This window comes from Ambystoma mexicanum, chromosome 14 (genome assembly GCF_040938575.1).
Source record: "Ambystoma mexicanum isolate Mex_15411 chromosome 14, UKY_AmexF1_1, whole genome shotgun sequence".
Classification (NCBI taxonomy): Eukaryota; Metazoa; Chordata; class Amphibia; order Caudata; family Ambystomatidae; genus Ambystoma; species Ambystoma mexicanum.
In genome coordinates, this window is record NC_090940.1 from 297,284,615 (window position 1) to 297,309,664 (window position 25,050).

General features: G+C 45.0%; 1 protein-coding gene across 2 annotated transcripts in view; it reads right to left on the reverse strand.

Moving 5' to 3' along the window:
* Positions 1-25,050, reverse strand: part of KIAA0586 (KIAA0586 ortholog) — a 2,241,463-nt gene that overhangs the window by 1,107,260 nt on the left and 1,109,153 nt on the right. For both annotated transcript variants that reach the window (XM_069637413.1, XM_069637412.1), the window contains exon 15: positions 23,180-23,357. In XM_069637413.1, the coding sequence (XP_069493514.1) occupies positions 23,180-23,357 (178 nt within the window). The remainder of the gene's footprint in view (positions 1-23,179; positions 23,358-25,050) is intronic.

Consider the following 25,050-nt stretch of genomic DNA (forward strand, 5'->3'; position numbering starts at 1 on the left):
CATCTCGTTCTTTTTTTGCGGGGTTCATGGCGATCTCGAAGTTTCTGCATGCCGGCATTTCACGTATCCAGGTCTCCTGTAAACATATTATTGTGGCGTTGTTCAGAAGTGAGTTCTCCTTTGTCATCAAGTGCTTAAATCCCCTCGTATTCCAGGAGACCAGTGATTCCTCATTTCTTGTTTCCGATTTTCTTTGCTATCGGTCGTTTCCATCTGAGGATAGGGAACTAGCTAACCATAGCCAGTCTTCTTGGAGCTCTACCTTCCTTTTCAGACTCTCTTTTCTGTCCCTATTTATTTTTTCTCTTTTTCTTATGTCGTCTTTCACCGATTCCTCAAGTGCTCCCTTCTTGTTTGCCACTGTTATTTTGAAATTTTCTTTTAGTGTTCTGTCCGCTCCCTTTTGCGGTACTGGAGTTTTTGATGCTCTTTTTTGTTCATGTGGTATTTGCTCATTTCTCTTGTTGTCATCTGTTTTTGGATTATTTAAGACTTCTCGAATCTCATAGCCTCGTTTCAGCAACTCTTTTCTGTCTTTTAAAATTAGTTCTTTGAGAGTTCTTGATTTCAGATGTAGGACAACTTTGTCCACGCGTTCTTCGTCAATGTATTCAACCACCGCTATATCTTCGTTTCTTAGCTTTCTTAGTTTGTCCACACAGTGAAGCAGGGCTATGACATTTTTCCGGTTTAGGTTTTTTCCTTCGTTTTCTTCAAGCAAGTTTTCGACCAGCACCTTTTTGGGAGACTGGACTCTTTCGTTTTGTTGATTTTTCATATGATTGCGATTCTGTACATTGGACTGTTTTATCCTCGGGTGCTTTGTATTCCATGGATTATACGTTTCTCCCGATAGGTTGCTCTTGATATTTGCTTTTTCAGTCGGTAATTTTTCCCAGTTAATTCTATTTCTTTTTTCATCTAATGTTAGAAATCCTGAACATTCATGGTAATTGTCATCGTCCGAATCCAAAAACGAGCTTTCATCGTCCTCCTTTTTTTTTTCTTCCCCTCGTAGTGGACTTACTTCGATTTGTGCTTGACGTGGGGACTCTACCACTTCCAATATATTTTGCCTGTTTGCTTCCACCTCTTCTATGTAGAAAGAGGCATCCTCGATCAGATCTCTTGAATTATCTTGCGACTCTAGGACGCTTTCTTCGTCCTCAGTGATCAGCACTACATGCCTTTCCCTTTGTTTGGGAGGCGATTGGGTTGTTCGTTCTAATTCTTTACTTAAGATCACGTCTTCGTTTTCACTTGTTTGTTTGACGTTCTAAAATATTGACCGTATGCCTTTTGTAAATCCTTCTTTTTTTGAGATTTTCGGGATTCTCTTAACTTTAGCCTCTACTGTTTTAGTTATTTTGAGTGTTTTTTTGGATGTTTTTATTGCTTCAACCGTGTTTTTGTGTTGGGTCTCCTGCCCTTGTTTAGGACCAAACACGGGATAGTGCTCGTCTTTGTTCAAATTTTTCTTTATACACTCGTTGTCTCTTGTTTCGGCTAAGAGATCGTCGTCTCGTTTTGTCTGGTTGTTCTTCCTCGGGTCTTCAACGAGGCCTTCAGCGATTATTTCCTTACAATTCAAGTTTTCGCTGGCGCTACTTGGTCGAATTCTTGAGTCGTCTGGGTCTTGCACTCTAATTTTTGCTAACGTGACTTTATTCACTTTTGCACTGTGTGTTAGTACTGGGCAGTCTTCTTGATTTTCTTTATCATAACCCTCGCGACTACTTGTATCGGGTCTAATTTCCGTCATGACCGTTTGTTTGGTGGTTGCAACCTGGCTCTGGAGTTTTTGGTTCCTCTCTGCAGACTCAGTGGATTTCCGCATCCATTTTAGTGAGTCTAGCAGGGCGTTTGTCAAGATGTCTTTTTCTTGTCTATCTCCACTTGCCAGGTCAAACAGTCTCCTTTGCCATGCTGCTGAGGTTTCTGCTTCTTGATTTAACCTTGCTTCCAGTTTTGAAGCTGTTATTTCTTGGGCGGTTAGCTTGGTGAGCATTAAAGCTACGAGAGCGTTATTGTCCTTTACATTTTCACTGATGGATTCGTACAGTTTCATGTATGGAGCTAATGAGATTGTTAAGGCGGCCATTATGTTATTCTGCAATTGTGTTCCTGTTTGTGGGAATGAAGACGGACCTACAAGTACTTCTTCGTTGGTATTTGTGCTCTCTTTTGTGTTTCCTGTTGGTTTTTTTTTAATACTTTGCGAATTAATGATGTTTTGAGACTTTCTTTGTGGTGGGCATTCCTCTGTTTGTGTTGCGGTGCATCTCGTTGTGGTATTTTCACACGTCTTTTCCCCTTGTTGCATTTGTGCGTCAAGGAACCGGCGCCTTTTTTCGAATGTTGAATGCAAGCATCTTTTGTCAGTTGGTGAATATGTCAATAAATCATCATCTTCAAAATTAAGAAAATGCTGGGTTCTTATTGCCCTACACGGGGTCTTATCTGTCCGAAGTCCATATGCGCTGGTCGTTGTTTTTATTCTTGCTCCCAGGTCTTTACATTCGCCCTCTCCCTGGAGAGGGACTGCTTTCCTGGCAGTGTTTTAATCTATTACCTGTTGTTATTCTTTTCATTGTGTTTCCTTCCATTGTTTTAATAAAATGTTCTCTCCATTCGTGTTCTCCAATCTCTTCAGCAATTGAGTTTTCCTGACCACCATTTTTAAGAGAGGGTCTTTTCCCGATTAGGGGGGAATGCAGTTTTTTCTTTGCTGATTGAAGAAACTGGTTTGTCTGTGTGGGTCAGTCCCCTCTTTCTGACTAAGTCCACTATTCTGGGATCTTTGCTTGATTAGTGATTCCAGTTTTTTGTAATCATTCTCATTTGGTCCTGCTTCCGTTTGTGCCTTTATGTTATTTGTTTGTTCTTTGGAGACATTCAAGTCATCGTGTGGTATTCTGCTGTTGTCGATCTTATGGTTCTCTCCTTTTTCACTTGTTGATAGTATTTCGGACGCATCTGAGTAAATTGAATCATCCAAGTCTTTGTTATGTGGTTGTGTGACTTTTCCGGTGTTGTTTGCGCTAATAATATCTTTATCTTCGATTGTCGTTGGTACTTTATTGTTTTGATGTTGCTGTAACAGAGTTTCTGGAGGATGTACTCCATCATGTTCGCTGTTTGTCATTGTTAGGCTATCCTCGTTCCTTTCTTCCACGGGAAGATTTACTCTTATTTCGTCATCTTCCGTTCTCAAGTCAGTCCTATTTTGCTGAGCTTCCAACAACATTCCAATATCTGTTAGTTCGGCGTCTGTCACGTTTAGGAGTTCAGCTGTCATTGGTGCTGTGGGAACTGAGTCTTCACAGTGTGATTCATTTTCGTTTGCACACTGCTGTACTGCTACGTTTTCTTTTATACTTGTATTTGTGTGTGCGATTGCTGATGTTGTCAATTTGAATGGGTTGGTATTCGTATCTCGTTTGATTGCTTCCCTCCTCTGTTCCCTCCCTCCTATCTCTAGATTTCTGAGTTTTTGGGCAAGTCGGTATTCGATATTCTGGGAAAGGCAGCAATCTTACCTCTTTCTTTGTGTATATCGTGGATAAACCCCAGCCTCTCTCGTTGTTGCAGTGGAAGTCTTGAGGTTGCTCTTGTGAGTGGGCGGGCTGTGGCCCCTCCTGTAGAGATGTTACTACTGTCTTCTGTTACTGATGTTACCGAGGCCATCGTTCTATGCCTCACTTTGTGGTTCTCTTGTTGAATCTGAGCACAGCCCTTATGCCGCAAGATTAGAAATACGTTTCCTTCCCTGCTGGTGTTTATAACAATGATGACACGGTTTTACGTTCGAAAGGGGATCAAAGAGAATGAATCTCCGCAGTCTCCCCGAATTAAGGTGGTGCGCCCCAGCGCCAAACAGCCGCACAACAGCCAACGCCCTCTACCCCTGCCGGGCTCAACGCCGCGAGGGTGAACGCGGCTGCGTTATGAGGACACTTCCGATCACGTGATGGATCACGTGGGTTCCAGCAGGCTCCGCCCCCTCCAGGGAACGAAGCAACGACCAGCAAGAGTCGCCGCTGACTCGCAGTGCTGTGGGTCGCTCTGCAATTCCAGATGGTCTGGTAAGTGATACAAGTGCTACAAGTGTCTCCTAATAAAAACGCCCCGGCATTCACATGGTCACAAACCATAGACCTCCCTTACTGGGCACAAAAAGAAGGAACCTGGCGCAAATCTCCTCTACGCGACCTCCCACACATGCGGCTGCCAAGCAACCAGCCAAACGCAGGTCCTCTAAAAGCGACACTTAACACAATGAACTGGAAAATAGCAGCGCGAAAATGGGGCACAACCGGAACCATAGGCCCACTAACGCCGATATGGGATAACCCAGACTTCTCTCCAGGCCTCCGACCCAGGAGCTTTGCAGCATGGCAAGCTGGGGGCCTACGGACAATCTCCGACTTCCTAGCGGGAGGCAACCCACTTACGTTCGAGGAGTGCAAAGCCAAATTCAAGGTCTCAGAAGCCGAAAGATTCAGATACTCCCAGATACGGTACAGGCTGTCACAAAGAACAATCAAGGAGAAGGGATCCAGAGACCTAACACCACTAGAAAGCACGTTGATAACTGCACCACCTAAAGGGAGGATATCCGCACTATATCGGCTCCTGGATAAACACGATGCCACAACTAAAGAAAAATACATGGCCAATTGGGAAAGAGACTTGGGGCCTCCGATAGACGAACGTTCATGGTGTGAGATATGGACAAGGAACCAAAAAAGCTCCCAATGCATTACCAACAGAGAATGCAGATATAAGATCTGCTACAGATACTACATAACACCAGCGCAGCTGCACAGGGCCAATCCGAGCATCCCATCAGGCTGCTGGAAGGGATGCAAGTACGAAGGAACCCTGTTCCACATGCCATGGACATGCCCAAAAGCAACAGCATACTGGAAAGACGTCCTGAACCGCATAAAAGCGATCACAGGTCTCACCATTGCTTGGGACCGAGGGATAGTACTGCTGGGGAACATGGGTGATGGCGAACTACCCCTTACTGGACACCTGGCTGGCCTATGTACACACCTCCTAACAGCAGCGAAAATCGCGCTAGCCCGGCTTTGGAAGAACCCTGCAGGCCCATCAATCCCACTGCGGTGGGTGAAATGCTGGGACACTAGTCGCAGAGAAGATCACCGCCCTACGAGCAGGGAACCCGAGCAAATTCCAGAACACCTGGGCCCCGTTCATGGACTACGCAGAACAATTCCCAACCCTTTCCCACAGACCCCCACTCACACGCTGGCTAGTATAATTCAGAAGCCACGAAACACCACAGCAGCATCACCCCCCGCCCCCCTCCACCCCACAACGGACTGAAGAGATGCACTCCTAAAGCCGACCACCCCGACCACCAAACCACCAATCTAAGAAACTAGCACATGATGTGTTCTAACAAGGACTTTACAAAATGTCTGATCTACTGTTATATGTTAAAATGCCAAATAAAATGTTATATTGAAGAAAAAAAAAGCAAGGGAAGTAAATCCTGTATGGGAAATAAAGAAAAGGGACGTGGCTCCCACGAACAAGAAACCAGTAGAAAGCACAAAGAAGAGTCCAAGCCCGAACGAGGGAGCTCCAGGGGTGAAGCTGTCACCCAAGGGCTGGCAGTCGAGAGAGGTCCGAGCCTGAACAAGGGAGATCCAAGGAGTTAAGATATCACCCAAAGTTTAATGAGTAAAGAATAAGAGATGCAAAGAAATACTATTGGAAAAGGGTCAGCCCAGAAGTGGGTGACCCAGCCAGGGGTGAAGCCCTTACCCTAACTGAACTGTTGCAAAGGAATATTATTGAGAGAGGGTCAGTCCACAAGAGGAGGACCCAGGCGGTAACAACCATCACCCTTGTTGAACTGTAGCTAAAAGCTGAGGAGGGTTTGCGCCCCGAAGAGGGGGATCCAGGAGTGAACCAAGGTCGCCAGAGATTTATCATTTATTAAAGGAACATTTGTTTTGCTGTTTTGAACACATCAGGCCCTCGAGGGCGAGTGACTTTCGAGAGGAAACGAGACTTGGATATTGAGGAACCTGGGAGCTGAAAAGATCTGTCGCCTCATGCTAGGAATGCCTGAGACTGTACTGTGCACCACCAACTCCACCTTACCCCGTGCTCAACACATGGGCAAAGGAGACAGAGGCCACTGCCTCATGACTTATTATTTGAGAACACTTCTTTCTTTTCTTGAAACCGATCCCACACCCTTTTGTCTTTAGCGTAAGGAATTGGAAATAGGTTTTTATTTGTATAGGCCCTTTTGTCTGATACAACGCTACTAGGACTGTCTTGTTCTTCATTTCATGGTTGACACCTGTCCCCATCTTAGATTTAGTTTTAGATTAGGCGTTTTTCCAACCCGCACACCATTTTCATTGTTTATTAAACACCCTTGAACTGTGGTCACGTGTGTCCTTCTTGCTTGTGTCACCATGAGATTCTCACAGACCCGCACCCACAAGTGAAGCCAAAGTTTAAAGCAAAAAGGGTCTGGCACCTTGAGAGGAGAACAGAGACCGAACAAGAGAAAACATTTGCTTGGCAGGGGAGTGAACCAAGCCGTGTAAAATATTACGAGTCTGGGACTCTCACCCACATGAAAGGTTAAGAAGAAGAGGGTCAAGAACCCTAGGAGTGATAAAAAGGAATCATATGCTTGGTAGCAGATAAGAAGTATAGGGGAAAAGAACACAAGCATAGCATTTGGAATCTTGCATTTTGGAAAATTATTTTGTATCGCTTTATTCCCAGCAAAACTGGGAACTTTTCTGTTGGCTGAAAACACAAAAAACACTTCTTACTTTGAGAAGAGACCCTCCTTGCACAGTAATCTTAGATTATTAGCGTTAAGTTAAGAAGTAGGTTTTGAGACACAAACGTGACAAACTTTTTAGTTTTGGACTTCCTGACAATTTCATTAGTTTCCTTTGATGTAGGGAAACCCCTCTTAGGCTTTAGGGAAAGAGAGGCACTTTTCCAACCCTCTTTATTATTAATAAAACTCTATCCGAAAACATGCCATCATTGTGTCCGAGCCTTACTTCTGGACCCTTACAATTCCGAGAGATTCTATATTTTCACATACCTAGAGTTACTAATACAATGTTCATGGCAACAGAAGGAATCACATGTTGAATTTCAAGCTGCCCCATAAATATAAGAGTGTAGAATTAACAAAAGGTAGCCCAAAACCATTTTTGAATAAGCAGAAGGAATCACGTTAAATGTAAAACCTTTTTGGGTTTTAATTTGTAAGTCTATCTTGGGTTGATGCGCGATTTCACTTGAACAATTTCCTATCCATCAATTATGGATATACTATGTTCTTTATTTTTTAATACTCTAAAATAGCTATCAAATTCTAACTAATTCTTCCCCCAACAAATATTTTTTCTTTTCTGCTTATGCTTTAATGTCCTGTTACTCCGCTGGCACTGCAAGAGTTTAGACTAACTGCAACCAATGCAGAGATAAAACCTTTTAAGCATTGGGTGCATTTAAATATTTTGCTTTAATTAAAAAAACAATGTATAATATAGAAATATGGCAGATGATAGGGAGCCAGATGCACTTTTACTCTTACATATGTGATCTATAGCTGCATGTGATTTTCGATGGACCACATCAGCACAGTCCCAAATAAACATTTTATTATGGAGAAAAGGAAATATTCTTGTGCTTTGAGATCTAATGAAGTGTTTTATTTCATTCAAGCATATTTTTGTTAATACAATAAAGAGAAAAGTATAAAAAGTCAGTAGATCATGACAGACGTGAGTTGGGGTGAAGACCTAAAGCACCACCCGACGCGGTTTGAGCATATTCTTAATATGCATACAGGGTCTAAAGGGCTTATTTCGCAAGCATACAAGGCACTGCTGATGCAGGGGCATCTGGGGATAGCAAGAACGCAGCTGCAATGGTCTTCTGACCTTCAGCTCCCAGAGAACAGGGATGTTTGGGGAGTTATTAATAGGGCGGTTTGGTCGTCCTCAATTGTAACAATATAAAATACATAATGCTAGGATACCGTTTACGTGGTATCTGACTGCTGCACAACTATGAAAGATGTATCCTAATGTGAGTGCCCTACGTGAAAGTGCTGTGAGCGGTGTACTTACTGGCACGTGGTGGGAGTGTCCCTTGGCGAGTCTCTTCTGGAAGGAGGTTTTGGGATGGGTCAGGGAGATTGATGGCATTAGAAGGAAGCTGGACCCGCTATTCGTTTTGTTTGGAGTAGAGAAAAGTGGGGATGATTAGGATGTTGCCTCACATGCAAAGGAAACTGCTCCTGGCGGATCATGTGTGTGACACTGCATTGGAAAAGGTGTATTCACACTGGAACAGCGGGCGTGAATACTCAATCCCTGCCTGCTGTTCCAGCCACCCGAGGCCCTTCCCTGGGCGGTGCTTTTTTTTCTTCTTTCAATGAAGTCAGACAACAGGGAGCCTCTCCTTTTTGCCCCCCCACACCCATAAAATGACCCAATTTCCCCTCACCATGCCCTCCACTTACCTGTGGGACTGCAGCATTGCACTCCATTCCCGGCGCTCTTCCATTCTGGCTGCCGCGATAGACATGGAAAAGGGACTTAGGGCCTCATTACGAGTCCAGCGGTAACCATGCCGGAAAAAACTGCAGGCTACCGTCGGACCCGTATTACCATTCCGCCTCTGTGATTCCCGGGAATCACTGGGGCATTACAACCCCGATGACCCAGTAATTCCGGAGGCGGAATGGGGATGGGGACCATGGAAACACTGGTTCCGTCTATGACAGAACCGGTGTTTCCATGTCCACCTGCAGGCGGGTGGTGTTAAACCTGCCAGGTCAGACCTGGCGGGAGTGACACCTCCCAACTGCAGGACTCTTAATCAGCCGGTCCGGAAACAACAGTGGCAGTGGTTTTACCGCCACCGTTCTTTCTGGACAACCAGGGTCGTAATGAGGCCCTTAGTCTCTTTTCAATATGGTGGTGGCCATCTTTTATAATAAAATGTTTTTTCATTGGGAGATCGGCTGAGCAGGCAGTGCGGATCTCCCGATGAAAAAATGTGAAAGCCATTTGCACTGCAGACGAGGCCTTAGCTCGGGCTGGCGGACCATTAAAGGCGATGTCCGCCCTCCTGGCAAGGCAGGAAAGCCATAATCTGGCCACACACCGGGAATAACTTTAGAAGGCGCATGAAATGTATGTTATGGAGAGTTTGACTGTAATTCTGCTGGAGACGCATGTGCATGTGGACATGGTATGGTTCCCCCTTCCTCGAATATTACTCTGCCCAAAACTGTTAGCGCACGCCTGGGGCATTTCTCTATGTATCAATGTTGCTGGGCCAGGGGCTGGCTTCCTGGAGGGCTGAAAACCCACTCATGAAGCAGCCCCCTTTTCCTATTGTCTTGCTGTCCCGTTTACCCAATGCTATCTTCCGAAAGTGATGCTTGGCCCTTTGTCTTTGACTGTCTAAGTGGGGGATGAGGGAGGGGTTCTTTTCATTGCTGCATGGGGGCAGTGTGTCATAAAAGCACAGGAAGCATTGTTGATGTCATGTACCGATGCTGCACCTTCTCTTTTTAGGTGAATGGCACCGCTATCCTGAAACTTGTGTTGGTTTCCTGGGATGTGCTTTGCTTTTGCCGAGGCAGAACGGTTTGCTTTCTGACATGTTATTGAATGTTATGTTACTGACATGCTGTACCCTGCTGATGCTTTCGATAAAAACATCAAAAGAAAGTCAGTAGATCGGTCTCTCTAAGAGATTGATTTTGTCCTAAATGCTGAATGTTCAAAAGAAAGAATTAATCAAAATATATCATTTCTTTTTTCTCACATGCAAGGAAAGTTATGTAGTCCTTTTACTTCATCCCCATTGATTTTGGTTCAATGTATGTGCCTCTTAACCCATTTAGTTCAACTTCATTGTTTGTACAGCCTATTTGATTTCAATGTATACATCCTCAGTTTATGTTACATTAAATTTCAATTGGCACATACCCTAAAAGTGTTCCTTTAGTTGCATTCATTAGGTATATCCTCTTGATTACATTTCAGTTGTTACATCCTCTACATATGTTTCGCCACTCTATATGGCTCATAAGGAGGAGTGTTGGCTTATTTAAACCTCTAGGCATGTAAGATAAATAAGGGGCGGGTGATTTATTATTCAAGTGTATATAATAGAATAGTGTTATAATTCGTAGATAAGATAATCGCTGACCTTTGTTGGTATGTTGAGATATAAATGATGTAAACCCTTGGTTTCTCATGAATTCAATTTAATTAAAGCTGCAAAAGGTATAGCAAAGCTATTCATTTGATGTATCACAATCACTGATGCAAAGAACTTGCATTAAAGGAAAAGGTTCTACCGGAATGCAGGGATGGATAAAACCGAATCCAAATATAGATCATTATTTCATTGACGTTGCCTACATTTTGGCACAGTCAAACTCAATGTAGCAACGAAAAACGAATATAAAATGTATTACCTTCACATGTTTTGAAGGTGTCTTCATGTGAAAAGTGTCTCTTAAAACAAGCGTGTACATTTGCACTCTCGAAAAACACATAGAAGAATCAAATGGGCGCTTAGAGATGTCATTATGATGACATTACGTACTGTAATGCATAATGTCATGTTTCAGACAACGCTGATGACATTTATACGCCCGGATGCACATAGTTGTTTTATCTTGTCCCATTTTCAGGATCATAACAATTGGGTAATAATCTTGTACTGGGCCTTATATAAGATGTTCTTTCTTTTTGTTCCATGTATTAAAATCGTGGCAAAAATGGCCGTGTATACAAAATATTGCAACAAAAATGGCGTGGTTTTGTTGCCACAATCATGTGAAGGATGCGGGGGACACCCCCGCAACCCGTGGACCCATTATACCATTTAAGGGGAGCGGGGGGGGGGGGCACCTGCACAACCCCCGCCCCCCCTTAAATGGTATAATGGGGTCAAAACACTCCTTTTTACGCAGATTTTTGTGACTGGCGACATTTTTGCCGTGATTTTATTACCCGATACCTTTCTTTTATCATGGCATTGAGCCTGTCAACTCTTTTTTACATTTATTTTTATTGTGCGTTTGTAAGGCACTTGTACATCAAGAAATTGTGTTTGAATTTGCTCACAGGGCAAACGGAGAGGGAACATGTGAGCAAAAGGCAAATAGAATAAACCGATGGACATGAAAGAGGTGGTCCTACTAGGCCTTATGAGCATTCAGAATATGCAAGAGCAAGAGAGAGAAGGGACAAGAGAAGGGAATAAGTGCTGGGTATTCCACAGAGGGAAGTGCCAAGGAGTCGGGTGAGTGCAACAGTTTAGTGGTTGCTAGAGATCACGTGGTAAAGGGTGATCACCTGCCAATATAAGTGCAGGCCTGTGATAACACAGGCCAGTAGGTACCCAAAGGCAAGTGCTGGGAGTGGGCGGAAGGCTGAGGGTGACTGGGAGGAAGGCCAGGACCCATAGGACACAAAGGCTTAGGCCACCAATCTCAGCGACTGAGGGGTTATTAACATGGAAGGAAGAGGAGGAAAAAGGAGTTGAAGAGGAAAGTCTTGAGGAGCTTCTGGAATTTGAGGAGATCCAGCTCAAGACAGAGAGGAAGGGGGAGGCTGTTCCAGAGGAGGAAGTCTGTTGACAAGAGAGAACTGCCAAAAGCTCACTGCTTAGAAAAGCACTTGACACACAGAGTTGGAGCCGGATGAGCGTAAAGATTTAGGGGGAGAGCAGGTTGTAGATAGAGTGGACCCTGGCCCCAGGTAGCCTTATGGATAATGCAGAGGGATTTGAATTTGATCACTGCAGCAACCCAGGAGCCAGTGGAGAGATTTTAGGGCTGGAGAGATAGAGTCCCTGGGCTTGAGGCCAAGGATAAGTCTTGCAGCCCTATTCTGGATAAGCTGGGGGGACGGAGGGAGGAAGAGGGTAGATTAAGGAAGAGGCTGTTTTAATAGTCCAGTCTAGAGAGTACCAGAGCTCTAGAGACATTGAGCTTCTGGGGAAAAGTGAGGAAAGGCAGGATACCTGGGAGGAGGAGGAGTTGAAAATAGGACTTCTTGGCAAGGTCCAGGATGTGAAGAAGGAAAGAGAGAGAGGAGTCTAAGATGACTCAATGGTTTCTGACTTCAGAAGCAGGAGAAGGGGAAGAGCCCATAGAGGGTGGCCAGAGTGAAGAGAAAAAAGAGGGAGTAGGAGTCCCAATAGGATGGATCTCAGTCTTGCTAGCATTGAGGCTGAGATCATTAGAGGCACACCAGGACTGGATGGCAGATAGGCAGTCAGGTATGGTAAATGAGGATAAGAGGGGAGTTTGAAGAAGAGTTGGGTGTCATCTGCATTACACTGGAGTTGAGGGGAGAACGTGGAAATAAGGTGGCCAAGCGGGACAAGCTAGACATTAAACAGCCAGGGTGAGAGGTCCGAGCCCTGGGGAAAGCTGCAAGTGAAGATAGAGGTCGGAGAAGAGAAAGAGCCCATGATGACCTGGGAGGGATGGTCAGTGAGGAAGGAGGTCAGCCAGTCCAGTGCCCGCCCCGAGATACCAAAAGTATTGTGTTTTATGAGAATGGAATGGTTGATCATATCAAATGCAGAGGAGAGATCAAGTAGAATGAGAAGAGCGGGAGAGTTAGTGTCAAGAGATGCGAGCAATTCTTCACAGGTATTCAGAAGAGCAGTTTCTGTGCCTCTGGATGCTCTAAAACCAGATTGATAGTTGTGCAGGCAACCAGCTAGCCCAGTATGCTGGGTCAGTCGTGGGAGGACCAGCTTCTCCAGGAGTTTCCCGAGGAAGGGGGTAATAAAGATGAGGTGGTAGTTGGCCAGACACAATGGGTCGGCATAAGGCTTTCTCAGGAGGGGGCGCACAAGACAGCGCTTGAGTGAAGAGGGGGAAGAACATGTGGCAAGAAAGTAATTGCAGAAATCAAAAAGTGCTGGGGCAAGGGAGCCAATTTTGTCCTGAATAGTTCTGGAAGAATAGGGGGAAACTTGTTTGGAGGATATCTTCAAAGAACGGACAACCCTAGTGACCTCATCTGATGCGATAAGCTAAGGAGGAAAGAAAGGCTGAGGGAGAATGGGAGGCCACACAGGAGTGGGAGAATGGGAGGCCACACAGGAGTGGAAGGGGGAAGGGAGGAGGGGAGGGAGAAGTTAGTTGAATAAGTGCTCATGATCTCCTGAATGCCTCTACGTATCATAGTCATTTGTTAAGATTTCCTTCTGTATTAGGTTGAATCATTTCAAGGACTTGAAAGCGCATCTGGCCAAATTGATGATTTTGTGACCAGTCCTGAACAATTCTCAAACCCCCTAAGAGCGCAACTGATTCAGAAATACCAGCCCCAAAGTAACAGGGTATCCGGGACTGCATCTCTATTCATGTGGCTTAAGAATCCACACCCCAGAGCGAATTCAAGAATATCTCCCAGGGATTCAGAAAGAGATGCTATGAAAAACCACAAGCACATCCATTGAGGTCCTATAGTCAACATGTGCGGATCATCCAAGGGAAAAGCCTAATTTAACACAATTACACCAACCCCCAGCAGCAGTAGTAGTAGTAGTAGTGCCTGTGAAGGAGAAACCCTTCTGCCTCCCTCTGAATCTTCAGAATTTAAGGAAAAATGCTTTCTTCCCCACTCCCCAAAGGAAACATTTTGCATAGGTGGGAATTTACTCTAGGTTTACCTGTTCCTTGTGTTGGCATTTTGAACCTGAGAAACTCGCACAACAAACTTCTGTGCAGTGGGAGAGACAGGAGACAAAGCAGGAGCAGAATAGGCAAACACCAGCTCCTGCACTGGGGGAAACATGTTAAGAAATCCAAAATGGTGACAAAACTTTTTTTTTTTTTAACTTGTTTATTTTCGGTTGGCATACAGGAGAACAGTTTAACATGTCTAATCAACACTTTATCACAGCATAAATATAACATCGTCTATCCCCCGGCACCCAAACCCACTTCCTAGTCCCAACAGTTCACAGTGGATTGTCCCTTTTCCCCCCCCCCCCCTCAGGTCCGATTCAGGGCTCATACGCTCCTGTCTCCTCCTACCTCGGTTCGACATCCCCACTCTTCTCCGGGCTTACGTCTCCAAGTCCTGTAACTGGCTATCCTCCGGGGCCTGCTCCTCGCTCGTCTGCGACTGGTCTCTATCCGCAGCTCGTTGGGCCTGTTGCACTAGGCGCGGCTTGTATGTAAGCGCGGTGACAAAACTTTTAAAGACTTTTTACCTGGCCTGGACTAGGAAACCAATAATCCAATCAATTTGTAAGTTTGCTTCAGCCAATGGTGGGATAGTGAAGACTTTAAAACAGATGCTACGATCCGCATACAGTGTCCTATTGGCTTGCCACTGAGGAGAGGACTTTGCTCAGGAAGCGGAGAGCACAAGAGCAGAGGACCCTTCAGCCCATATGAGAGGTGTGCTCAGTGAGAGGGAGGAGATCCTGCACCCCAGAAAAGGTGTGTGCTCCAGTGGGGGAGAGGAGAGCCCAGAAAGGGGTGTGCTACAGTGAGCGGGAGAAGAAACCCTTGAACCCCAGAATGAGGGTGTGCTCGAGTGAGGAAGAGGTGATCCCTGTAATCCCAGAAGCTGGGTGTGCTCCAGTGAGGGGAAATGGAGGCTTGTGACCCCAGAAGAGGGTTGTGCTATACAGTTGAGAAAGAGAGAGACTTTGTTACACATGCCCTCTTCTAGGATTAGAGGAGGGAGCCACTTGGCACTGGAAGAGGGGGGTAAGTCATGGAGAGAAGGAGTGCCCCAAGAATGGGAGGACTTTTAGAACATTTGGCAAATGGAGGCAGCCTTAAATCCAGGGAGAGACAGAGGTCTCGTGGTCCCCAAGATCGGAATTAAGCTCTGGATCTCTCTAAGCAGGAGACCTTCCTATCTGGAACGTTCCGTATGTCTCTATTTTCTCACCTTGTTATATATTCCTGAGTTTAAGACAAAGTTTACCAAGAAATCTTCAGTTACAGAAATCCTGAACCAATTCCCCTTTAATAGTCTTATATTTAAATGTTGTTTAATACAGCCCTTTAACTGTATTCCGGTGTCAGTAATTGTCTGCTCCCTCGGCCATGTGACAGTACACAAAAAGCCAGGATCTGCAGTTGAAAGCCGGTGCTTTTTAGCCAAAACATGGCACATGGATCAGGTGAAGCAGGCTTTTCCCAAATACTCAAAATAGAGGCAGGAGGGGCAAAGTGGAAGAGCAGCAGGGTCCCCCATGGGGTGCTCCCTAGTCCAGGATCTCCAAGAAAGAGTATCTTCTTGTAACAGAAGGGGCAGTTATTCCTTACTTGTCGAACACCTGAAAGGGCACACTCACAAGCTCATCAGGAGTGGATGCATAAGGTCAGGCTCAGATGGGGTGTCCAAACCATTAACATTTATCTGATCTGTGGACAGGTCAGCTACCTCCTCTGCCTGACAAAACAACGCTGTCCCCCAGCTCACCCTTCTTCCAGGATTCCAGCCCATAATGAGATTGAATCTCCTTTGTCAAACGGTTGCTTTCAAATGTAGCCATGGTCTGGCGCCAGGACGCCAGTTCCAATTTGGGAGCTGTGACGAATCTGGACAAATGGTCCCTTCTCTCCAGAGGGGAGCCATCGCCTTTGAGGCTAGGGAGGCGAGTTCGCTCAGCAAGACCCTCCCTAGGGGTATGGGCAAGTGCAGCCTCACTAGGTTGGACTCCACTGTCAAGGACAAGATCTCCCATTCCGATAAGGAACTCCCAATCCAGCATACATTATCTGTCTACATGGGAATTGAAAAGACTCTTATTACTCCCGTTTTGAATACTTTTGTTGGGATTCACCAAATAGCTAGCGGTAGCATGGGGAGAGAACAAGTCGCTGGCAAGATGGAAGACTAGCGTCCTGACCGACCAGGAAGCCAAGGACAGGAAAGAGACAGAAGCAACTGTCTCATCTGGTGGCGGGACCACAAGGACACTGTTGCGGGCCTGGGGCTTGGTAATCAATACTGAGACCAGACTACAGAAGGGAGCCCGGATCTCTGAGCCCCGCACGAGAAATGTATTTGCTGCCAATACGAGCAACTGTAGCAAAGCAAAAGCTCCCGAAGAGGGAACACAATTGAGAGGTATGAACATTGATAATCAAGGCTGGGGAAGCCAATCACCTTACAGGAGCCTGATCATCCAAAGCAGAGTAAAAGCTAGCCCATCAGATGGACATAGGGCTTCGGAGAGCCTTAAGAAATTGAGAAACTGATATCAAAGGCTAGGAAAGCCACAAGGGTTCAGGGAGCAAGATAAAACCCAAACAGGCAAACAGCCTATGTGAATCAGATTGAATAAATTATGAACACTTACACTTTCAATGCAAGATGGAAAAGCTGACACGATTATGGGACTCTGAGAAACCCAACGGACAAGCCCTATGTGAGTCAGAGTGAAGGGGATACAAACACTTTGCATCAAGGCTGGGAAAGCCGACAATGTTACGGGAGCATGATAACCCAGAGTCGGCAAGCACCCTATGTGAATTTTGTTGATCGAGAAAAAGAAAGCCTTTCAGAGGACTTGGGGAGTCCTAGATTCACGAGGACTAGGAAAGAGAACTGTAAAAAAAAGATTACCTGGAGGGTTTCAAACACTGAATCGAACCTGTGCAAATTGTATAAGAAGACCCTAAGATTTCCAAAGGAAGAGGAAACCGTATGGAAGATAGAATGGTTCGACAAATAGAACCTGCAGTGAGGTTGGGAACTGCGTTATCGAACATTAACTCCTCCTCAAATGATTGCAAGGAGACCTCATCACCCCAGCGCTTGAAATGTTACACTGGCTTCCAATCAAACAACTAATCATGTTCAGAACAATGTGCATAACGCACAGAGCAAACAGCAGCCAAGGAGCAGAATTCCTACAAAAGAAAATAACAATTTACCTACCAACAAGAACACTCAGATCAAGCAACATCCACCTACAACCAAAACCACACGCAAGGAAAAATCCAGGGGGATCCTCCTTCTCTCACCTGGCAGCAAAAACCTGGAACACCCTCCCGAAAGACACACAAAATACAAAGGACCACCTAAAATTCAGGAAACTACTCAAAACCTGGCTGTTCACCACAGAACCAGACGGAATCAACTGACGAAAGAAAAATCCCCAGGACTCACCCTCCCAAGCCAAAGACGAAGGAGCATCAATCACGAACACCAAACAGGACAGTGAGTGCTTAGAATTCATAGGGAGGGGACCACGCACTAGGAGCTCAGGGAGATGATGAACAGGCAGAGCGCTTCTATGATCAAAGAGTAACCCATAACCATGGCAATCTCAACCTTGGGTGGGGGAGGCCCTCACCTCCTTTAACGCCCACAGATCACTAGACAGCCACAGGGATAGGCCACCGCCTCAAGCAGAACCAGGTGAAAGAGCCATAGAAGAACACTCCAGTAGAGAGCAAGGCAAAAAGACACCCAACACAGACGCCCGAAAGAACGGGATAACCCACTAACCAATCTGCTAAAACCACAACTCTCTGCACACAACTCTCAAGCCCTAAAAAAACACAACCACTCTCTTGCACTGCAAATCGCAAGTACTTCACTACACTGCAACAACAAAACAAACCACACAGTCAAGCACAACAGCACATGGGAGCCCACAGATCCGTAAACTGCACCCATGCTCAGCGAACGGTGCTAACCGAACTGAAGCTGCCAACAGAACATCACAAATCTCGCTCTACCTTTATCCTGCTACACCCTACTAAATGATCCTACCCTCTTCATTTTTAAATCTGCCAGAGCGCCAGGGGACCACTCCACACACAGTATACATATCCGTTAACATAAAAGACGAACAGACGAACTTTCAAACCTATGGAAATTAACTTTGTTTTGTGACATTGAACTTTTGTTTTATTGAAGAAACAGAGATCCAAGTGATCAACCAGGTTGAAAACCGAAGACAGAGGCCACTGCTCCGGCCTCCCCCTTTTTTTGGTTACATTTTCATACGTGGTAGGGCCAGTTACTTGAAAAGGATTTGGCTCAGGACAAACTTCCCTCATAGCGGTTGGGCAAGATAGGTGGTTTCTTTTAATATTTGAATAAAAACTGTTAACATGGCACATAATAGTCCGAGTCCTCCTTCTGGTACGCAACAGAGTGCAAATTCTTCATAATAACATCATTTTGAACTTGTGTCATTGTGAATATACAGAGTACTGCGCAGCCCATGATGAGCCTGTGCCCACTTGCTGGCTTCATGTGAACCTTGAAGTAGCAGGAACAAGCCATTATCCTCAGTGAGATCTGAAGCAGGCCCTACGTGATGGGGCCAATAACCTGACCCTAGCAAGAGTGGATAGGGACCCACCTAAACCTAAGGGTGGGAGGCTTACCAGGGTGGAAGCGAGAGACAGTCCTACACCAGAGGGGTAAGGTGGTGGTTAGGAGGACCCCAGCCCCTGTCCTGTCTTTATGTGCTAGTATGGGTTGCCAGCAGTGCCACTGTTGAGAGGGACTGCATACCAGCACACCACCACCGCAGCATAATGACGAGACGCCGCACATCCAACCACAACAAGTGTCAGAATACGCAGAATTCTGTTATCTAATCTGCTCCATACCGGAACAAAGCTCAAGTTTAACAGCTTTGGAGCAGCTCTGCCGCAAGGACTGCAGTCCAACGGACATTGGGAACACTCACACGCACTAGGACGTCTGCGGCAAGCAAGAATGGGGTGGGGCTTCACCTCCATAAAGGTATTTTATCGAAGGTAAGACCTCCCTGAAGGGGAAGGCCGGCAATGACTGGCCCTGGGAACTAGCAGGGGATAACCAATGGAGGAAGGAGGGGTGGGGGGATTAAAGGGGACACAGGAAACAGAGGTGATGTTCAGGTCAGAGGAGGTGTACCAAGAGACCAAAAGGAGGCAATGTGGTGTAGGGGTGTGTGGAGGCGGTTTATAGAGAAGATGAGGTATTGGCTGATGAGAGAATGTGGTACTATGTCGTTAGTGTGTATGCAAGGTGTGAGTGAGACTGATAAGAGAGTAGCGAGTAAGTGAAAGGGGCGACAGTGTGAAAAGAGAAGTAGAGGAGTTGTAATGGTGTGGAGGTAGAAGTAGTAGTATTGTTGAGGTGGAGTAGTAGTAGTGTGGAGAGGAGAGATTAGTAGTAGTGTGGAGAGGAGGAAGTAGTAGTTGTAGGTTGGAGAGAGAAAAGAAGCACTGGTGAGGTCAAGGGAAAGGAGTAAGATCGGAGGATGGAGGTAGACCATAGGAGAGGAACATCGGAGGGACAGAGAAGGAAGAGTCATGGAGAGAGAGAAGGGAGGATGGTCGTAACAGAAGGGAAGAGAATAGAAAGAGGAACAAAGACCGACAGATATTGAACAAGAAACACCAGATTGACACTCAAGTCCCACTATATCTTCTGCAAAGCCAGAAACCCTGTAGCTTATCATTCAGGAATCTTGAAGTAGAATGCTTCCTGACGAAATCTAGTTAGTTAATGGGTTTGCCTTTAGGCCATCAACATAAGGAAGATAACGTTTAGATGGTATGGCATACCGATCTTTAGTGTCAGTCTAGGATTTAGGGACACCTCTGCTAAGGCGGGATTGTCCATTCCTAGACGAGAGAGAGGGAGGGATAGCATTCATAGCTCTTTTAAAAAAGATTGAAATAGACACCCTTGATCTCTGAGCATTAGTGTGCTCTTGAGGCCATCTGTGATACCCTAACAGAACTATTGGCTTTTCTGTGTCAGGCCTTGCCTGGCAGGTAGTGGGACTCTCTCAGGAAACAAGGTGACAGGAATATCCCATCGAGTTTGGCTACTTTTTCTCATAAAATAGGGGTGCTTTGATTTGATGCCGTTGTAGAACAAACATGGCTCTATAAAAGAGGAGCGGACGAAAGAGAGAAAACACAGTCAAAAACAGTCATGAAACCTGAACCCTCGCTTAGCGTGTTTCTCAATAGAAGTGGGGTGTACCGGTCGTTAGTCTACACCTGGCCCAAAGCACCATTGATGAAAAACAGAGCAATCGTCTGTCTTGATCCTGTTTGGTCACAGAGGAAAAGAGGTCCCGTTGTCTGGCACAAGATAAAAGGTCTGCAGCCACTTGTTAGCCACCAGTATGAAGGGTGATCCTAGATTAAAGGCCCCAAAATGAGTCTGGTAAGCATAGATTAATCCTTGGTGAGTCGGGGGAAAGAAAATAGAGGAACCGTCCTTTACAGTGCAGATCCACAGGAGTGAGTCTGCTTGTGTCCAGGCTTCGGCAATGCAATGGCAGATTTGGAACATGCAGTATTCAGCATTTCGCTGTTCGATGGGACCCTGGTTTATAGGTCTGTTTATAGGGCTGCCTCATCTGAGAAAGTTATGTTCTGACCCGCTTGCAAACAACCAGGAAGGACCCACCTACGCAACAAGTTGGGGGCAGGACATAGAATGACGACCTTCCTCCCGACCTGGTGCTGTGTGGGGAATCCATATGACTGGGTGGAATATGGCTGCCAGAGCCTTCCAGAAAAAAGGCACTGGGCCTGCTTTGTTCGCCCATGACTTCCCTACCATTTTGACTATGGACGGGTGTCCCAACAAAATGCAAACTAACAAATCTGTCTCTGCTTAGAGCGTATATTTTCAAGCTGGCGAGGTGGCATCTCACAAACAATGCAAATACTGTTTGGGCAGAACTATGAGTGTCGAAAGGCAGTGCAACTGTTTGTCGCTATTGGAACGCATATTTAATGGCAATCCATCAAATTTACTTATTTAGTAAAACAATGCTATTAAATATGCTTTCCAATAGTGACACCATTAAAAAGCCTTTCCAATACTCATAATTCTGCCCAAACAGCAATTGAATTGCTTGTGGGAAAGTTACCGCAAAACTTGAAAACATACGCTGGCAAAGAACGGAGAGGGGTGTGGGGGGCATCAGGTTTACTGTACTGAAAGTCAAATCACACCTTCAAGAATTTAGACTTTGTTCAAAGAACATGGTCTTCACAAGACAGGGATCATTGGCAGCGAAAGCAGCATTTCTCTTACCTGTGATGCCGATTTAATGGCTACTATGAGGTCTCCAAGAGACATATTTAAGGTCTGCCGATGGAAGGCGGTAATGTCGCGACCACTTTTGCCAGTACTGCGTTCCACACCTAAGAGAAAATCTCACACTGGTGGGAGTGTAAAGAAAACTCCTTTCATGAGTTCTTTGACAATTCTCTCTAATACGGGGATGATTGGTCCAGGTTCCTTGAGAATCGGGAGATTGCTCTCAGGTGATTTGTACCAATGCAAGAGGCAGGCCCAATCTTTACGTCCCGAATGCTGGCATCGCGTTGAGACCAGTGAAGTGCTGAGTGCATGTGCCTCCTCTCTTCAGCTCTTCTGTTCTTCCTCTGGCTTCCTGCACCTTCTAGCACACCTACCTCGCTCAAAGAGTACTTTTCTGGCCTGCCTTTGATACTTCCTTGGAGTAATTATTGTATCAAGGTGTGAGTGGTTGGAAGGGAATGTCTGACCCTGCCTGTCCTCGTTAGCGGGACAACATGGCGGCCATCCATATGAGTTAATGGCCCAAGATTCCTATGGGTAATCCTTATCCTCCCAATCTCTCTCCTCCTCATCCCAGTGGTTTTAGGGAAAACCAGTGGATGGATTATGGGAAGAATACTTGGAAAAACCACGTGGGTTTTCGTCAGGGTGAAGGGGGTGCCTGTAGTGTTGGGTACAAATGGGTTGTTGTAGGGCACGGGGTGGCATAAGTACTTTTCTTCTCCCGTTACTCCTATGTTTTGCTTCCGGTTTGGTATCTGTTGGTATTGGGAGGGGTGGTGACCGAGGGGGTAGTAACAGTATGGGTTCTGAAATGGTGTATGATAACAGAGGGAATGTCAGGTAGGGAGGTGTTAATCCGTTTTCGCTCTTTGTGAGTTATGCGTAAGAAGGTGTCCGTGTCTGTAAAGGGGGCAGGGAGTTTGTTTCTAGATACCCTACTGAGTAGGATGGGGAAAAGGCGTCATATGGTTGGGTGTACTGCGTCTCGCCTGGGGTATTACCTCCGAGCATAACCCCGGATTTCCCCTACCCAGAAGATCCTTCCTCGCTTGTCCACTCCCAGGGTTGGGATCTGAGAGGGCCAGCCCTTCCCTGGCCACCTGAATAAGGGATTCTTGGGGGTCTATTTGGGAGAATATCCTCAGGTTTCTCACAGGAGTTACTGCAAAGTGTTTGACACCCTCCTTCCACTTACACACAGAGGTAAATGTGGATGGAGTGGTAGTAGTAGTGTGGAGAAGGAAGTAGTACAGTGGAGGAGGGAGTAGTAGTGGAGAGGAGGGGAGGGGGTATTAGAGAGGTGGAGCAAGTAGTAACATTGAAGGGTGGAGGAGAGACTTACAAGGAGTAAAAGACATCAGAAAGACATAGGCCTAATATGCAGGGAGTAGAGTGAGAGGCATGAAGAACCAGGAGAGTAGTGAGAGAAGATCATCAGATAGCGAGAGGGTGAGGAAAATAGGAGTGCAATAGAAAGGAGACTGAGTCGGCACAGTGTCTGGAAGGCACAATCTCCTGCCATATATAGAATGAATACCCGCTGGATAGAGTAGGGCACAGTTTAGAGTTACAGAGGGAGTCTAGAGAGAAAAAGTAAATTGCCTTTCGGTCTACATCTCCACAGGAAGTCGGAACTTGGACAGTAGGGTATCAATCTATATTTACTAACCTGGGTTAGGGAGGAAAGGGCTTTACTAGAAGAGAAAGACTGACAGCCACACGGTTCATTACATTCTTAATAAAAACATGTGAAATGTCACGAAGACCTGGAGTGCTTGTTGAGCCATCTGTGACACTCTTCCACTTAGCAAGAGCACACACTACTTTTCTTCAACCTTTAATAACTGAACTCGTTTGAAGGGAACTTTCATGACCTGGTTTAAGGCATACACTGTAGTATATCCAAAAGAAAAGTTCAGTTATTACCTAGGTTAAACAAACTTGTGTGATGTTACATTCAAAGAATGTTTGAGTAAAGGAAAACCTGTATAAATGGACATTGCATACATTACACATTTCAGGGATTGTATTTGTTTTCATATATGACTTACCTCTGACACACTCTACAACTTTCGGTCTTTGAGGTTTTGATTTGGGGGACGGAGAGCTGAATCGGAGGTACGGTGCTTTTTTAAGTGTGCTGCGATGGCTCTGGTAAATTGGTTTCCCATACAACTGAGATAAATGCTCTTCAGTGGTTTGCGGTACTTCACCAATTCTTGAACACACCTTTAAAGGAGAAAATGTGTTAGAATATCCTACATGTCACTATTTCTTGAAACAAAAGAAAAATACTGGTTTGCTGGTTTTATATTCAACTCTCAACAACTGCTTAAATGTAAAGCATGCACATGTAACATATAACGCATATTAAGAGGGAGAATGCAAGATCGCTTTGATGTTGGGTTGATGCGCACAGACCAGAAGTACCCTGAGGTCTGCATGTAGGTCTGGTCTGTTTGTAGGTGTCGTGTGATCACAGACCATGTGTGTCAAGAAGGAAGCCCTGCATAGCCATAGTTCAAAGATGCATTGGCCGGAACAGTGATACACATGTTGATTATAGAGGTGTAGCATTCTGTTTCTTGTCTGTTGGATGGCTAATCCCATCTCCTCCAAGGGACTGATTCACATGTGGTACCCTATAATCTACTATAAAAGTACAAATATTCCATTGTTGTGTGAGTGGATTAATTGGCATGTGTTTGCTATGTTTGCGAATAGAGTTTGCAAGTGTTCGTGCAGGGAGGTTAAGTGCAGGGCGTAGTGGGCAGCTTTTTTTAAAAAAAAAAAAAGCTATTGAGTTAGCTGATGTTACTCAACTTTTTCAATTATTAATTTCACAATTTCAAATAAACAATCACATTCATGTCAACACATTTAAAATCAAATAATGTATACAATAGCCAATATAACATATGTATATAATATCACACAAATGGTAAAAATAGGCATTTGTATTTCACCGACCTACTTGGATTGAATTCATAATAAAATAAAGTAAATAAAATGAATCATGCCTAACCGCTCAAAACAATGTACCAGCGTGCAACATAGTTTCATCTCAGATCAAAATAACATGCTAATTGCTTTCACTTCATGAATTATTCATAATATCAAAGCATCAAATACTGCTGGATCTGCGCTTATCGCAACTACTTAGCCAGACATTCAGTCTGATCTAACAAATTGAAAGCATTCATAAAATTTACTGTCGCTGTGTGAACTCATAACCTTAGTAGCCACAATCGCTATCCACCTGTTTTCAGGATTCATATTACCAAAATAAGCCATGTGTTTAGCAAAACGGGTCTTCATCACTGTGAGGGACCGACACTCTACTATAAGATGTTCTAACATTTCCTTGGTTAACAGGTCACAACGAAAACAACAATTATGTCTTCCAGTTTAATGATCTTTCTTCAAGCCAATATGTGTCGAGTTGGCCACAAATTTGAACGCAGACGTAAAATTGCACTTCTCATATGCAGTGTTGGAGCCCTGCACAGATATGATTCTATATCCCTGATTTTTTTGGACCAAACCGTTAAATTCTTTATATGTGAGGCATTATGTTCTTGTTTCGATCCAATCCATCACATAAATCTTAACCTTGGCTCTGTCCGGGTTCGAAATAGGAGTGTCAATTGTTATATATGCATTTGCCAAAACTCAATATGTTTAGCACAGTTTTGTACAAATTCAGGTGATGAGGACAACATATAATTTGAAAAGATTGACAAAATGGAGTCATTCTTTACAGAAAGTAAACATTTCCGAAATAGGGCACACAAACGCCAATTATAAATGGCCACTTGGGAGGTGAGCCCCAACTCATAACGCAGCCATGCTCCTGGAGTACATGTCTCAGTGAACAAGTCTCCAAAATTTGGCATCTAATTTATTAAAATAGGTCATCAAG